This window comes from Diceros bicornis, chromosome 8 (genome assembly GCF_020826845.1).
Source record: "Diceros bicornis minor isolate mBicDic1 chromosome 8, mDicBic1.mat.cur, whole genome shotgun sequence".
In the NCBI taxonomy this organism is placed as follows: Eukaryota; Metazoa; Chordata; class Mammalia; order Perissodactyla; family Rhinocerotidae; genus Diceros; species Diceros bicornis.
In genome coordinates this window covers 34313487-34331752 of record NC_080747.1, presented here as the reverse complement: position 1 = coordinate 34331752, position 18266 = coordinate 34313487, and the positions used below count along the sequence as shown (strand labels likewise).

Here is an 18266-nt window from a genome sequence, read left to right as displayed (position 1 = left end):
GCTGGAGCAAGTGGCAGAATAAAGTGACTTTAAACGGCTTAACTTGGTTTTCTCTAGCCAGTGCAGGCTCTAGCCAGTGCGGGAAGCTGACCCTTACTTAGTTGTTTCAGACGATTTTCACTGGCATTTGCATGGTCTCTCCTGGTTTTTGTGTGTCTCATTTCAAGGAGTTTGAATCTTTCAGTGGAGGGCGATTCCTTAGTGACTTCTACAACCAGCTGGTAAGTTTCATTTGCCTTAAACAGTTGACCTCAACAATGCATCAATATGCATAAGCAGACATGCATCATTGCCATGATCTGACTCGGTAACCCCAGACCAAAAGCTACGAGGGCAAGAGAGCTTGATCCTCTCTTCCCCAAGTAAGAAAACCAACTCCCCACTGCCCCCAAAATCAATGGAATAGAAGGTTGATTTGAGTATTTTATTTATAAATGTACATTTACTATAAAAGCTGTTGCATTTTAGACAACTTTTTATTTTTATTTTTTACTATTTCTCAGAGGCATTTTAGAATAAATATTTTAAATGAAGGTTAGTGTAACTGATATAGAACATTGGCCCACCCAGAACAGTAACATCTTTTGGACGGACTCACATAGGAGGTGGATCATTTCAGTTCGTTAAGTCTTACACTGTGTATCGATAACTATACTATGTATCGCATTAATAACACTCTATTACATAGAAAGAATGAGGAAATGTCATGAAAGTTGGCTAGTGAAAAACAAAGAGTTACCCATTTTTTCTTAAGAAAAAGAAGGGACTAGCTTTTGGAGTATGAGAAAAAAAATCAGATATACTTCCTCAGGAACAATAAATCACTCAGTTGCCTCATCTGTTTTTTAAACAAACACATTTACATTGTAGCTCAATGGAGCAGAGTATTTTTTTTTCCCGAGGATCTCAAAGATTATTTGAAAAGAAATAGATCATACTCGTTATTCTGCATTGGGAAAAACGAGATCTAGTCTGCCCAAGCTGCCATGTAACAGACTCCAAATGAAATATAAATCAAATATAAATAGAAACAGTTGGCAATTAGAATTTAGAAAATGTTGGAGATTATTCTGTGCTGGTGACTATTGTTCATTATGGGAAAGCACATTTCACAGCTGGAGAATGGGGCTTTATTTTTCTTGACTCGATTCTAGCTTCAATACATGTACAATGAGTCTCACTAAGAAATATGTATAAATGGGTTTGTGAAACCAGAAGAGAATGTGCAATATTCATATAATCCTTACATAATGGATGGAGTTCCACATGTAAAAAGTATTCTATAAAAATCGGTTATGAATGATCATATTGTACATGTTTTGTGCATTATTTGTGGTAAAGTACTCTGCTAATATCATGCAAAGTGTAAACATCCACATTATCAAAATATTTAATAAAACATGCAGGTGCTTAATCAAAATATTGGACTTGATCTGTACATTTTCAAAACTTTTTCTTTTTCTTTTTAATTTTTTCTATTTTTATTTTTATTTTCTTAAAATTTTTTTTTCCTGTAAAACAGCAAACACCTCCATGAGAAGTCTTGGGACTTGGAAGTGACTTCATCTTTCCTCAATGTACTGCATCCACAATTCATCACTGGCTATGTGCAACAGCTTCGCATTTTCTAAGGCACAATTTTTAATGAAGTGATGTGTAAATTTCAGTCTAACAACAGCTCATCCAAATGACAAAATGGTCAAAACACCTCCAGTGGCTGAGGAAATTTCTGCACTTACATGGAACCCGCATGCAGAGAATCGTCTAGCATGTAAATAAATAATTGTTAGCCATACTCAGTAAGACACAGAAAAAAATTATTGCTTACATAACAACAGAAAAACATCTACTTGATCTCCTTTTATGACTACTTTAACCTATTAGGAGTATATCCATAGTCTACATTCACAAAATATTGTCTTCACTTATTTGCCATCATTTTAAGGCAGAATAAATAGTTCTCCTTTCCCCAGTCTTAAAGAAAAAACAGCCTGGAGATCTAAAACGTGATGGTTTTTAGTAACTTGATTCCTTTCTTGGCCTGCTGAAACTCATCACACAGGGCAAAAAAATAAACCAGCTCTCCACAAGAGTTCCTCTCTAAACTTCTCCATGAGCAAGGTCCAGAATTCTTGATAGTAAAGAGAGTTGGTGATGGAGGAGAATGAAGGAGAGCAGATATCCGTTAGAGTGGGCAGGGCACAGTGTGAGCTGTTGGTTCTTGCTGATCACACATCAGTGGCTTATCACGTCATATGTCATTTGGATTCTATTAGGAAGGACTTAGTGCTTTTCTTTAGACACCTGTGCTTCAGGCCCTCAAGGAGAACTTTGCAGGCAAGGGTGAGCAGTGGTCACACCTAATGATGGACTGATCTCGATGAGAGCTTCCACATGCCTCACATTAAGTCTCTTATTGAATCTAGAGCCTGAAGAGAAGCAAGCAACAATACCCTCATGGCTATCATTGACCCACCACTCTTTTGAAGATTAAACTTCCTCACAGATTTTGGTAATAACTTTGGAAACGATGACTGAAATATTTCCCTCTGGTTTCTTCCTACCCTTGGGCAACATCCCAGAGTGTAAGTCTAGCCAATATTGCAAGGGCTCTCTTTATTTGATGGACCAGCCTATATTAATGACATAATTTCCAAAGTACACAAAATCTAATACTAACGGTGCAATAATTTATTGGTATGACTTCTACTTCAAAAGGTAAGTAACACAAATGTTTCAGATTACAGTATATATTATCAGACTAGCGTCTTTGCATTAAAAACAAGTTATAGCTCAGAGCTATAGGATGTGATTTTTAGTTTCTGAAATGCATTAATCGTATGCTCCTGTCTTAGAAGACCACATCTCAAATTGGCATGTCTTGCACTTTCTGCAGCTCAATTCTGTAAACATAAAGTGTTTAATTCCTAGAAATACTAAAACAAAACAGATTTATTGCATCATTTATCTCATTAATCCCCCAAGAAGAGAATAACACTTTTTAAACTGTAAGCCTGTTTTACCATGCTAAGACCTTTTTTCGAACTATTCAGGATCATTACAATTCAATATTCTTTTGCATATACCGTGCAAATGCAAAAAAAAAAAAAAAACCCAGGAAAAACAAACACTGTGCTACAAAAGAACAGATACCATTTTTTAGAATAGGCTTTCAGAAATTAGATGATGAATAATGAGAAGTCCCTGCACTTAGGATTTTGTTAAACGATTGCCAGGGGACAGTCTCAATAAAGAAATGGTGAGTGATCTGGAATCTTGAAAACCACGTCACAATGTTGTGGGTTGGCCAGCACCTATGATAAAGAAATCAGAGCAACATTTGGTTAAAGTAGTCAGTGCTTCTTGCTTCAGACATTAAAAAATTCCCCAAATTAGCAATGACCTCTGCCAAAGTCCCTTCCCTCTAGGGAGGGGAAACTTGTCCCACCCGGCTACTCCAAGTGTGGTCCAGGGAGACGCAGTATTGCTGTTACCTGGAGCTTGCTGAAATACAGACTCTCGAGCCCCATCCCAGAACTTGAAAAGGAGCCCGAGTGATTCACATGCCCTGTAAAATTTGGTTGAAATCCTCCGGATTTCACCCTAAGTCAAATGATCTCCATTCAAGTTTTCTACCTTGTCTTCTGGGGCCAGTAAGCAAGAAATTAATCTCTCTTCTCTCAGTTTCTTTAGGTTTTGGCTTCTCTAAGAATAAATACATTGCAATAGGAGGAATTTGACATCTGATCTAGAAATAGGATTGCTAGATTTAGCAAATAAAAATATAGAACACTCAGCGAAATTTGAATTTCAGATAAACAACAAACATTTTTTTTAGTATAAGTATATTCCATGTGATGTTTGGGATAGACTTGTGCTAAACACTAAGTATGCAATATTTGAGACATATATATACACAAAAAAATTTCATTGTTTATCTGAAATTCAAACTTAACAAGGCAACAACAACAAAAAATTAACTGGGCATTTTGTATTTTATCTGGCAACCCTATCTAGGAAGGATTGTTTTGGTTTCATATTTCCTGCTGAACCTTCACAAGGGTTCTCCTTCATTTTAGGGTTGTGATGAGGCAATCACAACACTGGAAAAGACCCCAGGGAGATTGTGTTAAGTGCATTTCACGAGAGTGAATGATGGAATAGACACAAAGACACAGCCATCCAGCACCCAAGCACAAATGGCACCAGTTAAACATGTGGTGGCTTGATTCATGACAGGTAATTTGTTCTGCACTTCCATTCCCATTTACATACGAACTCAAAAACTGTTTACATTGCTTTTAGGAATTGCATTTTAATATGCTGTTATGCAATTTTTCCCCTCCAAGGAAAAATTTCATTTAAATGTGACTAGTTACTTGAAGAAAATCGGATTATATATTCAGGCTTTATTATTCCACACAATGACATTATTTGGTCTCACTTCGAATGCCTATGATGTAAACCACCCCTCACATCTATCCATCTCCCCTCTTCTCAACTCACGTCAAAGTCAAATAAAAAAGAAAGAAAAAATGATTTTTTAGCCATTTCTTTCCATTCTGACTCTTTTATTGCATCTGGGGTATATTCAACCAATTTGAGTGTATTTATACTTCTTTAGCCAATTATTATCCCCTCCACCTATTCACTTCTTTTTTTTTATTTTTTTCTGGTGAGGAAGATCAGCCCTGAGCTAACATCCATGCTAATCCTTCTCTTTTTTTTTGCTGAGGAAGACCGGCTCTGAGCTAACATCTGTTGCCAATCCTCCTCCTTTTTTTTTTTTCCCCAAAGCCCCAGTAGATAGTTGTATGTCATAGTTGCACATCCTTCTAGTTGCTGTATGTGGGATGCGGCCTCAGCATGGCCGGAGAACTGGTGCGTCGGTGCGCGCCCGGGATCTGAACCTGGGCCGCCAGTAGCAGAGCGCGCGCACTTAAACGCTAAGCCACGGGGCCGGCCCATATTCACTTCTAAGCTATACATTTTTTTCATATGACATCAAGAAAGAAATGAGCAGTATTCTTAGATGTGCTGGTCACTCTCCTTGTCATGTGTTGACTTAACTAAAGTTTAGCCTAAAATGATATTAACATTTATCTGGAAAAATAAACACGGGAGAAGGGTTAAGAAAATTTGGAAAAAATAATTGGAGAGAAGGTGGCCACTATTACTCAATATTAAAACATATTATGAAGCTATAATAATTAAAACTATTTGATACTGGAGAATAAATAGGTTAATAAAACATAATAAAATATCCAGAAATAGACCCAAACATACATGGGAACTTAGTTTAAGAGAAAGTTGGCATTTCAAATTAGTAAGAATAAAAGGGATTATTCATTAAGTGTTATTCACACAATTTGCTAATTGGAAAATAAAAGCTGGATAGCTATTACTCCAACATGCATTCCTGATGATCACATATTTACACGGGAAAAAGAAAACAGAAAACAATTCTAGGTGAAATCTCAGTTAAATTTATCTATGTCATTGGAGTAAGGAGAGTTTTTCTAAGTAGGACACACAAAACCCAGAATCCAAAAAGGAAAACAAAAAGATATATTTAATTACTAAAATGAAAATCTTTTCTATGAAAAAAGTCACAAAGTGGAAAGGCCAATGATAAATGCAATAAGCAGCAAATACAAGACAAAAGGAAAATTTCTTTAATTTACAAAGAACTCATACAAATCAAGTGCCAATAGAACAATGGGTAAAGAATAGAGAAGCGTTTTATGGAAAAAGAAATATAAATGATGAATAAGCATATGAAAAGATGTTCAAACTCACTTATAATTAAAGATACACAGATCAAAGCAATGAAGTTTTTTCTCCACCTAGCAGAATGGAAATTTCTAAAGTTTGATGATATCCAGAGCTGACATAGGCGTGGAGAGAGAGAGAGACTCTCAGACTTTGCAGGGAGAGTGCACTTTTCTGGAAGATAATTAGGCAAGTAGTCTGAAAATTTAAAAAGCCTTTTAACTCAGCAGTCCCACTGCTCAGACTCTACCCTATGGAAATGCTTTCAAATGTTAATCACAATATGCATACAAGTATGTTCATTGGAGCATTTAAAAAATAATATTAAAAAATAGAAAACCACCAAAGTGTTCATTCATAGAGAGTCAGCTTTAAATTATGGTGAGTCTATACGATGGGATTGTATGTAGCTATTTAGAAAGCCACTAAAAAGAATGAAGAGAAAGAATATGTTATATGGAAAAACTGCCAAGATATATCACTAAGTTAAAAACAACAGCAACAGAAACTAAGCACAGATCACTGTGACTATGCGATTACCCTTGTGAAATAAAAACCAACACACATGCAGGTACATGCATCTCTCACAGACACACACACACATACACACACCTGTGTGTGTGTACACATTTACAAACATACATTCTGCCCCTCTCCCCAAAAATTATTAGAAAGTGATTACGGTGGTGAACTTTGGAGATTTTTACTTTTAATTTGGTATCTTTCTAAACAATCCAATTTTTCTAACCTTATACCATTTAGAACTTTTACTTATTTATTCTTTTGAATGTCTATAGAGGTTACCTAGGCAGAGAGATAATGAGCTTTTTTGCTGTCTTCTTAGTATCTTAGCATTCTAAAAAAAATCCTAGTAAAATATTGCATTAAAAATATAAAATAAACAAGGAAAAAATCATATCTTTAGTCTACCTCCAAATCACTTATTTTTCATCTTATGAGACTGTTAGAGGAACTCCACAGTTCTTGTCGTTAGATTTGGAATTAAAAGCAGTTAATGCCCTTTATGTTCGTACACATAAGAGAAAAACTGCTGGCCTAGATCTGAAAAGCTAATTTCCAAAACAAACGACAATGAATCATCCAACTTCTCAATTAAAATAAAAATCTGGATGAAAACAGGTCACTGTCATCAGAGGTGGGTTCAGGTTTGTTCTCTGCTGGCATCCTTCAAGCACTTTAAATTATGAAAGAAATTCAGATTTACAGCACTTTTCAAATCTGTTCAACAGTCCTTCAACCTACAAATCTGTTCAACAGTCCTTCAACCTAACAGTGCCCTCTTCTGGTTCCACGATTCACATTCAGCTGGTTCACTGAGGCTGGGAAAAAGTGTAATTTATAGATGATAGGAAAAATCACTTTGAAACCTGGGGAAAAAAGGGTTTAGTTGTCCGTTCCAATGTATAAAAACAAAACAAACAAATGAAAATCCAGTTTAAGTAATATATATAATTATCATATATTATACATGTATTTGTGTATGCATGTATATATACTTATGGGATATATATGGTATACTATTTATACGATATTTGATATATGCAAAACATAGTATAAAAATCAGTATCAATATTATATACATATTTATACCATATATATACACACACATTATATATACCTGGTATAAATATATATAATATAAATATATGGTAGCAGCTCTAAGTTGGAACAGTTTTGACCTCAAATCAAATGTTTATCATAGACCAAAACCACCTGGGTTTGATTTAATTTTTAGTTCCCATAATTTTATTAAAATACATATATATATTTCTCTGGATTTACTAAATCTATAGCTATAAAACAACTTGATTTCAATTTTTACTCTTAAAGTCTTCAGTTTTGTAGATTTACAGACCCATGTTAAAAAAGCTGTAAAATGTTACTTCACTCACTTTGAGAAATAATAAAACATTCTGGAATTTCAAACTCCATGTCTTCATTCCCATTTTTATTTTAAGAGTCTCTGACTGATGAATTTGCACAGAAGAGTCCCCTGCTGTCTAGTTATCCACCAGAAGGACTACACTTATGAGGGAGAGTGAGGGAGGATTCTGAGGCCAGCCACTGGTTATTTTCAGATTTTTGAAACAGCAGCCGGGCAACAGCACCCTCTGGTGCCCCTGAAAGTAACATGAACCTTCTACGGTAGGAAACCCAGAAACAAGATTGGAGGGCAGGCTGCTTAGGGAGCTTTAAGGCAGCACACACTTGTAAAGCTCTGATTGTACACTAAGGTATTTTGGAGTAGCTCAGGGATTCACACAGAAGCAGAACCCATCATTTTGTCTCTCAAGGAACTTTGAATTTAGTTGGGAACAAAACCACATCATGTCATGAAACTCCTGCAGTTAGGGCATGTAGACGTTGAGGAGTTGGTGCTTGATTTGATGAACAATGGAGAGCCACTCTTCACACTGAAACCATCCCCCAAATGGCACTGGTCTTCTAAAGATATGCCTCAACAAGTGAAGGGTGCTGCACAGACCTTATATCTTCCTTCTATCTCACCAAAATCTCTATGGTGAGCTCAGCCAATGTCTCAAACTTGGTCTACAGTTCTATCTGCTGGTGTGTTAATGCACTTCTGGATAAAAAGAATTTGGCCACACTGTAGCAGTAACTTCTGGTAAGAAACAAGTGGTAAACAAGGGGTTATTTCATTACAATTTCTTTAACCTAGATGCTAATAAATCTTTCCCTCAGGGTAGGAGTGTCAGCTGATGGGGAGAAATAATTGAATTCCTAAATTGGGCCCTACAAAAGGCATATGAATGCACTCACTCATCTCGAGGTATTTCACCCCAGTACTTACTTCTGGATCGCATGTAGCAATCATTACAGTTTAGAAGACCATTTCGAATCCTAACATCCGTCCCACTCACTGCATCTCCAAGCTGTCCTTTACAAATTCCACACTGTAGGGTAGAAAGAACAGAAGTCATAAGGTGCATAGGAATTGTTTCTTTATAATGCTTAGTTACTGTTTACAGGAGTAGCACAACAATCACTTCTATGACCTCTGCATTTGTTTAGCATCTATTGTGTGTTAGATGTTGCACTAACAGTTGACTTACAGCAACAATGTACTTTTAGCATTTTATCCTAACTCCTTGCATTTTACAGAGGACATTGGTTCAGAGAAGTTAACTGACTTGTCCAAGGTTGTGAAGTTGGTAAGTGGTGTCGAGTTGATCCCAAAGCCTAGCCTGTTAATCTCTCTAATGCACCGTTTCTCAATCAAGATGAAGAATCACCACACCTTCTCCCTCTGGGTTGTAATTAGTATTTTGGTGGTGAACATCATGTAATCTATGCAGAAATAGAAGTATAATGATGTACACCTTAAATTTTTACAATGTTATAAACCAATGTTACTGCAATAAACAAAAAATTAAAAAAAAAAAAAGATGAAGAATCATTTTAAAAAGATTAAATCCTAGTGGTTTTAAGTAAACACATGGCCCACAGATTATCAATTGAAATTTGTCTGTGAATAATCTTTAGATGCTATCCAGCATTGTTGGCATGTTCTACCAGATCAGAATTACTACGAAATAGCTATTCCATCTTATATTTCCACATTAAAGCCAGTAATACCAGAGTAACAAATCCACTGGGAAGGCAACTCCTTTCAGCCAAGTCAGCTGAGTGCAGAAGGAGACTGTGGGAAACACTGTACTGGTTGTACCAGAGAAGGTGGCAGTGGAGGTTGGTTCAGATGCCAGCCTCTTGTAGGGGAATCAGTACCCAGCTCAGGAGAAGAGGGCCAGCCCCAGACTCATGCTCTAAGATCACTTGGGCAGAGGAAGACTTCTTCCAAATTATGTTACAAGCTGCATCCTCATCGCAAGGGTAGGGGATAAATCTAAGAGGCGATGTACCTTTAAGCATCAATCAGGTCAGCTCCAGGAAGTGAAGGATTAGAGAGAAAAAACGCTTTGACAGCTAAGAAGGCAAGGCTCCTATCCCTGGAGAATCCACAAAGACTCTTTGGCACCTTGATTACTTTGAGTTCTGATAAAGTTTCTGAGAACAAACTGTGATGCTGCAACATATTATCTTGGAATTACCATGAAATTTTAAAAATATATTCTTTGAGCCTCAAAAAACTCTTAGACAATTTAGATATACATTATCTAGGTTAATTTTACAATAATAATATTAATAAATTGAGTCTAATAAAGTATCCATATTGTTTTGTCCATGATAAGTTTTGCTTTCCAGTGATTACTGATATTATTAAATTAATAACTTTGGGACAACTTCACTCACTTTCTCTTAGCAAATAGGTAAAGGAGTTATTTTAAGCCCATGCAAGTTTACTTTATAGGTGAAGGAGCTACCAACAAGAAACAGAACAAAAATCAAGAAGGAAAAAGAAAGCACGTCAGAGTTATGAAGAGAAAGAAATGACTCTTATTCAGAGCTAGGGGGTTCGGCTTCAAAAATTATAGATTAATTTGCAACGTGTCCATGAGTGGAAAAAAAAGGAAATGCTGATATAGTCCAACTTGTAAACTTTATAATAAATCAGATATAAATGGTTAGCTCACCTACTTATTAGCAGGAGATCTGCGACTAGAATCACGGTCCCCGCTCTTATGGAGTGGATAGTTTTTAGAGGAGATGATAATTAAACAATTCAATAGTGAGTGATAAGGACCTTGAAAGGTTCTGTAAGGACCTGTAACAAAGGCAAGGCCCTTAGTCTGGATGAGCAGGGCAGCTTCTCAGAGGGAGTGATATTCAGTCTGGGATTACAGACATATTCATTCAGAGACCTACAATTTTGCAGCTAGCTATAACCACTTAATTGACAGAAAATCTTCCATAAGGTCCACGACTAAAAACCTTTGACCTTAAATCACAAGAGTTTAAGAGGCAGCAAAGATGTTACATTCCAAATAAATCCACATAGCCCTAAAAGATTCAGAAGTACCTTTGTCCTCCCAGGGTGGCATTCTTGGCTTCCTGCTAGAGTATATGCTCTTTAGCAACAAAAACTGTTTTGTAAAGACACATTGCACAGATCTGTTTTGGTTCTTCCAACCCAAAATCCCAGAGGGATGTGTGATAGGAGAGTTTCATCCTGAAGGATGGACTCCACGCACACCTCTACAGAACCTAGCGGGGAGAGGCCTCACAAGCAAACGCTGTCAGGATTTCCAGGAGGTATTTCCCAGAACGTCGCCAAAAGACATCAAGAAATCGTACTTAGAGAGAAGAGTAATGAATACATACCCGAAAGCACTGGATGTGAAAATAGAGATTGAGGGTCTCAATGATCATTGCAGCTCCTTTCCCCAAAGGAAGCCCACAGGAAGAGCACAGTTTCTTCCCACTTATAGACCTATGTTTCAAAATATATATATTAATCGAAAGTTTTGTTTAGAAGAGCTGGTCAAACATACAACATATAGCCTCATGCAAAAAAATGATAACATGGATTTTTAAAATGTTTATATCATGAATTAAATGACAGTTACTGAACTGAAAATGAGCAGGAAATTAAGCATTATATAGAAGTTGCAAGCAACTGCTAAATACAATAGGCCTCCATTGTAGTATGGAATTTGGTGTGTGTGTGTACGTGTGTATATATGTGTATTTTAGTTATTTGTTGCAAGAGGTTTGTGTTGTAATCCATTCAACCACAGTGAGCAAATGCCTTGAAATAATTAAATGTATTTATCATATATTTTCATAAGTCCCAAAAGATAATCAAGTTTAGCTTTACTAAGGTTTCAATGTTGCTTTCATATTTTCTAAAATGAAAATTGTTTCATTCGCCCACTAGGGCATCTTTACTTACTTATTAAGAACAAATTTTTTTGTTTAAAAATAGAGAGGCAATTGTGATACAGCCTAACAGGTCCCAGGCAGCTGTGGGACCCAACCCCTGCTCTGTCACCAAGTTCTGTGATCTGGTATAAAGAACTCATTTTGGGTTTCCCTTTCACCTTTAAAATGAGAGGATTGGACTAGATTATCTCTACTACCTCTTCCAGTGTAAACACTCTCTGAGTATGATCTGGGCACATACCGTCCTCTCTGAGTTATAAGCCCCTTGAGGGCTGTGTCTACCCCATCTCTGTACCCATGAAGCCCCTAGTACAGTGCCCATCAATGGACTAGAACCAAACTCAGCAGACTGACACCAGGTCAGAGCACTCGATTCTGTCCTCTAAGGCAGCTTTCCCCAACTAAGATCAGTTTGCAATGATGCCTACTGTCTGGAAAGCTCTTGGATTACACAAGAAATTTTAAAATATGCAGTATCATTCAGAAGCCAATGGGGTACAGAGGGACAGAAGAAACAGAAAGGAAAACCAGAGAAAAGTGGAAGAGTTGCCCTAAGCAAACCCTATTTATTAGGATTTCCCTCTTATCCAGTAGTTAAATGAAATTTCTAAATCAAAGAAAACCTCTGAGTACTCAGTAATTTGTCTGTCCAGTGAACAGGAACTCAGGCAGCTTTTAAGAATATCATGGGGCCCAATTAACGTCCAGAAGCAGTGGTTAGAGAGCTTGAGTAGGGTAAGAGAGAAGGATGAAGTTTCGTTTCTCAGCCTCCGCCTGGTTCTCTGTAAAAGCCATCAGCGGATCCTGCCTAGAAGGAGCAAGTCGTCTTGGAGCGAAAGGCGCCGACGTAGGAGCCCAGCAATTGTCTGGTGGATTTTATTATTAGATTGCAGGTTCCACACAATGTAATTAAAGCCGCGTCAACGTCACACACTCAGCTTCTTCTATCGTGGACTGCAGGCGGGTGGGGAATGTGTGATTCCTTCTGCCTATGTACGTGTGTGGGGAGAGACATGGATGGGCAAATCCCTCAAAGTCATTTGGCAAGCGCTAATTTGGTTGAAATTATGCTCGACAGACTCTAGCCAAAACAAAGCAGCCTCAGAAAGGCTGGCTGACCTCTTGTACCTGTTTGGTGACTGGCCAGGAGGGGTGGGAGAACAGGGGGACAAGTGCCCCGCCTGGAAGTTCTCTCGAGGGCTTTTCCTGTAATATGGTAAAGGAGCCAAAAATTATGACAAGTAAAGAGAAGCCCAATCCCACAAGAAAAGACAATTTAGATAAGAAAAAAAAAACTTCCTTGACAACCAAATAAAAGACCATGGAGTGTCCTAAAGGTAATTTTTTTATAAAGGACAAAAAATAGTAATTCCATCTAGCAAAGATTATACATGCACTGGCTGCATAATATCAAAACCAGGCTGGCACTGTTGAACAGAAAGGCATAATATTTTTCTAATCTTTATTTTTGTCAGGTTCTTTGCTTAGCTAAAACTGCATTTGGAGTTGGATATAAAAATTACGGACTGGTTGAGAGGAGAGAGATGAGTAGGGATATAGGGAAAAGCTCTTAAAAAGAGCCCAGAAATAAAGGGCAGAGCTTAAAGGAGATATTTTTCAGTGAGGTGGTATTTTCCACCCCCATCAATAAATTCCTCAGGGGAACACGTGATTAGGGGTAATGTTCAAAAGATTGAATAAGCGCTATGTCATGGGCATCTACAAAGCAGAATGGTCCCCAGCTGGAAGCTACCAGAACGGTTTTACAGGTGGTGTTGGTTGCACATGAGGTCTGCCTGTGATTAAGCTGTCAGTTCTTGGCTTTTGCTTATAAAAGTTAATTTCATTTATAAAGAAAGGGATAGAACATAGAAAAAAAACCAAGGAAAAGAGAAATGCCAACACAGAAATGAACAGAGCATGAGTCCATCTGTCTTCTAACCACTTTCAAAATAACTCCCTGAGGCGCCTGCCCACCCAAACCTCCCTCCTCAGGCAGAATGTGTTGTCTTCAAAATATCACATTTTCACGTAATACTCTAAACTATCAGTACTACTGCCTTAAAAAAAAAAAGGTTGAAAATCACTGCAATAATCCATAATAATAATGATTACTTCTATGTGATTTTAGCTTCAGTTGATTCTGAGTGTCATCTAGACATAGAAATAAAATTGGATGGGCATAAGAGAAAAGGGGGAAATGGTTCAAACACTGTATTGAGAAAAAAATGTAACAAGAAAAATAAGGTAAAAAGATGAACTTATATAAACAAGTTATCATCATCATCATCACCATCATCGTGATTATCACGCCATCACCTGTACTATATAGTACTTACTATTTGCCAGGCATAAAACCCGATGAGGTAGGTACTATTATTATTCCCATTTTATACATGAGGAAATTGAAGCAGAGAAAGATTAAGTAACCTGCTCACAGTCTTATACAGGCAAGTGGCAGACTCAAAATTTGAACCCAGGTGGTCTGGCTCCAGGTAGAATGATTGGTTAAAGTATAATGAATGTTATATTTTTAAAACTGATTACAAGGAACCTCTGTCTCAAATATGATCTTATCATGGAACTGTGGGTTCATTTTGAATTCTTCTACCACTTAAACAGTCAAGTACTTTGGATAAGTTATTTAATTTCCCTGAGCCTCAATTTCCTTACCTGTAAAATGGGAACAATAACCCAGTAAAGTTATTGGGAGAGCTCAGCGAGTTAATGTATAAAAAGAAGAGGAGAGATATGTAAACCTCTCAAGGCAGTGCCTATTATACTGAAATGATTCAAAAATGATAGGAACTATTATTATTGTAAAAAATATGTTTCTGACCAAATTAGAATTTACCCTGGCGGTAGCCACTTAAAGGGAGAGAATGATAATGAGAGAAAAACATTTTTTTCCTTGAAAGAAAATTTGTCAAGAGGCTCTGAGACAATTTAACTCACTTAAATAAACTACTAGTACAACAGGCCTGCAAATTCTTTCCAATTTTTAGATTTGTGGGTTAAAAACATTATTTTGCCTTTTTCAAATTGATAAATCCACAGTGAATATTTACTTGCCAGGAAGAATGTCCCAAATTTCCATAAACATCTGTTACCTTGTCAATGAAATTCAATGGAGAGAAAGCACAAAGATGCTGCTAACATCTTGCCATCTCATGCTTTTTTATTTTTCCTCCTTGGTAGTCAATAAATTCAAAAAAAAAAGAATTCCACATCCATCTTATTTGGTTACTCACTTCCGTCTTTCACTCGGAGACTCAATCTGATGGTTAATGCTTTTATCCAATGGGAGAGTTTTTGGCTTCACATCTTCTAGAATGTGCATTGATGAGTTTGATACCTGCTGATTCTGGGGTGGATCTGAGGCCAAGTAAAGAACATAAACTTAGTGCTCGGTAATGTCACCTCAGTGCTTAGTGAGTCACCTTTCTTTAAAGGGCTGATGCCTGCTGAGGTCTCACAGGGATTTCATGGAGACTCTGGGTACACGGTGGTGGGAGTTTAATCACTGTATTGTTTAGTATAAGCTACTAGTTAGCACAAACCCAGTTTATTCATTGTGCTATTTAGCACAAGCTAGAAGAGAAGCTTGCAGTTAGCAGAAGTCATATCTGACTAGATGATGTGAGGGGTCTTACAATAATTTAAACATCGGGGGTGGTCTTCTCCATTCTTACCCTGAGCTTGCTGTGGGTTCATCCCACAGGGTGGGGCCCCAGCTTCTGCATCCAGCTGATCATCCTGATGGATTCCTTTTGATCCGGGGTTCTCAGAATGAGTCAAGGCCCCTTGAGTTAGGCTGTTAAAATAAATAAATATATTTCAGAACAGAGATAAAAGCAACTCAACTAAACTGATTGATCTTACCCCGTAGGGCATCGAAGTACCAATGACAATATGAAAAAAGAAATGGGGCTAACTAAATGTTCATTTATGCTTTTTGTTTTAAACTAGATTTAAAATGGATTTAAAATACTGTAAAATGCTACGTATTTTCATTATCCATCAATTTAACAAGCTTGAGAAACCATCATTTCCATTGTCCTCCCCATCTCCCTGCCCACAAAGCTCTTCATTCTAATAATTTCAAGGGACTCCAGAGCTAAGCGGAATCTCCCAGATTTTCACAGGAGAAGACTTCTTGCAGAAATCATTTGGGCCACACGGGGCTTTGGCAGCCCATGGTAATTCATTTGCCTTTCAGTAGCTTCTGTATGCAAAGAAAGGAGAGATGGAGGAGATTATAAATAGTTCCTGATGACAGCAGGCACTATCTGGAAACTAGCAAAAATTCACATAAAATTTTACCAGCATTATTCAAATATTCCTGACTAGTGGCTTTCATTTCATAAAACTGAGAAGTTCCTTTAAACAGTGTTAACTGGAAACAGATGTCCTATTCCAAGGGCTTTGCAGACTCTGGAAAGGCTCTGGACTCCAGGCTTCTATGGCCTACAATCTACCCAGTCTTTTAGAAGATGAGCATAGGAGAATTCTCAGAGCAAATCCCACAAGAAGAGCTCAGCTTGCAGCTAACCTTTCCAATTGGCCAGTCTTTTAAAATGACACTGAGATAGCCTTTCGTGTCTTTGGGTCCCTCTGAGGATGGTGTATGTGTGTGCGTGCAGCCTGGTACAGCATCACATTTATCAATATCTATCTGGTATCTCAGAGCCACAGAGGCAAACATCTGTCTCATAAAGAACTTGCTGGTGGCAGAGCACTGCTAGCCTCCTGGGTTTCTGTGGGTCCCTTCTAGGTTAGGTGTGGGGTGGCATCAATAAACCCACTATAGCCCATAGCTACAACCAGGTTCTGCTCCTGTCTGAGCTAGCTCTGAATGCTGCAGGAATTTCTGGGTGCCCTGTTCTGATCTCCCTTGACACACTGGAACCCATGGGTGGGTGATTACCCACAACCAATTGATTTGTTGGTTATCTTTTCTATTATCACCCAGAGTAAATGTGGCTTCTCACAGCTCAGAGGATACTAATGACAAAGTTCAGGTCCACAGTAAAACCACAGTGGGTGGGACTTCATTTCAACCTCTATCCCTCTAGACACATTAACCATTTCAGGTGAGTGATATTTAGGTTTGGGGCTTTGAATTGATGCCATGGTCCTTTGATGATCTACATTGTCTCCCCTTATTTAAAAAAAGTTTCACCTTTTCTTTATTTAAAAATAAGGCTATTCATATTCAGTAGCGTAAGGACTCTAACTTCTGAGCTATTAGAATGTGTTTGAGCAGTATGTAATGTATTACTGGAATGATCGTTTCAAAGCTGAACGTGATACGCATTAACAATAGGTACCCTATCTGGGAGTGAACGGGCGGAGCCCGGCTTTGTGAATTCTGATAGACAGCTTGGTACACAGTTCATACCTGTCCTTTTCCTCCAGTGGATCACTTTCCCTAGTCTTAAGCAACAAGTCATTGTTGTCCTCCTGGAATGGTTTCTTCTGTCTTGTCTCTTGTTCTTCCTCGCGACAGTTTTCCAAGTCCATCTTATTCTAAAGGGGAAAACAAGGATAATCTTAAATAAACATTTTAAACACACTGAACAACACTCATCTCTGGCCACTGGATATGTGAAGCATTTTTCAATCACATTGCCTACAATTTAAAGAATAGTCATCCAAATTAACTGAATAGTAACAGATTTCCAACTATTTGGAATAAATACGTAATCTGGATCTCTCTCAAAAGCTATCATAAAAAGGAATTGGTTAGAAAACCCATCTTTCAAAATAAAACAAAGTCATAGGACAGCTCACTTCAGGGCAAATGGCTGTCTAGCGCCCATGGGTTTATGCAGACTATGGACTATCCGGGTCTTGGTATGATTTCTGTCCAGTACCTCCATGACCTTATTTAGGGAATAGGGAGGTAGACCAGCCTTTCTGGGCTCTATCCAGCCCTCCAAGACACATGTAAATTTCATGTGGAATTTTAAGAGTGGGTTAGAAACAATTTTCATGGAGGCTGGTGGAGAGCATACTGTTCGCATCCTGCTGCTACCCTCCAGTGCAAAGGAATGTATGGTATGGCAGAGAGGAATAAATGTCTGTTGAATGAATGAACGATGGATGGGCAGTAAGATTGACATTTCCACACACGGCTTCCTTAAATGAGATTTTGTCAGCCAGTGCAGAAAGATGTTGGTTGCCAGCCCATGGGGGCAGATCTGGCCTGAGTAATGACTTTACTGCTCCTCAGGAAATGACTCTAGGGTTTGGCCATTGGCAGTGACAGTACCATGGGGTAAAATGGCCACATAGTAGCTGACATGATTCTAGGGAAATAGCCAGTCCTGGATTTAAAGCGGTGGAAAACCTGTCCTTGTGGTTTTGTACTTCTGTTTAGGCTTACTTATTTCACAAATTGCTTTTAATCTATGGTCTCACCACTGTCCCACTGCCTTCAGTCATAGAGGAGGATGCAGACTGGTCTGCAGAATTTGAAGAAACAGTAAATGGAACCACAGTGTCTTCGATTATCTTGCGCTCCTAAGGGGAAAGACAGGAATTAATGAAAGGGGAAAAAATGAAAAATCATATCTGTCAAGAGAAAAATTTCATTAAAGAACTTTAGGAAAAAAACATCAAAATTATGTGCAAACAAACAGGGCACTAAAAAAAGTCTTATTTCTAAA

General features: G+C 37.8%; 1 protein-coding gene across 12 annotated transcripts in view; it reads right to left on the bottom strand.

Annotated features, from left to right (window-relative positions):
* Nucleotides 1-757: 757 nt before the first annotated feature.
* The window catches only part of LIMCH1 (LIM and calponin homology domains 1), a 325835-nt gene continuing 308326 nt past the window's right edge, over nt 758-18266 (bottom strand). For 6 of the 12 annotated variants that reach the window (XM_058546961.1, XM_058546967.1, XM_058546968.1 and 3 more), the window contains 7 exons: nt 18019-18120; nt 16997-17124; nt 15288-15409; nt 14847-14970; nt 11035-11143; nt 8606-8708; nt 758-3314 (listed from right to left, as the gene is read on the bottom strand). In XM_058546961.1, coding sequence (XP_058402944.1) covers nt 3289-3314; nt 8606-8708; nt 11035-11143; nt 14847-14970; nt 15288-15409; nt 16997-17124; nt 18019-18120 — 714 coding nt within the window. In that variant the 3' untranslated portion in view covers nt 758-3288. Of the gene's footprint in view, nt 3315-8605; nt 8709-11034; nt 11144-12714; nt 12802-14846; nt 14971-15287; nt 15410-16996; nt 17125-18018; nt 18121-18266 lie in introns of all 12 variants that reach the window. The other 6 variants (XM_058546972.1, XM_058546963.1, XM_058546964.1 and 3 more) reach the window with 2 other exon arrangements.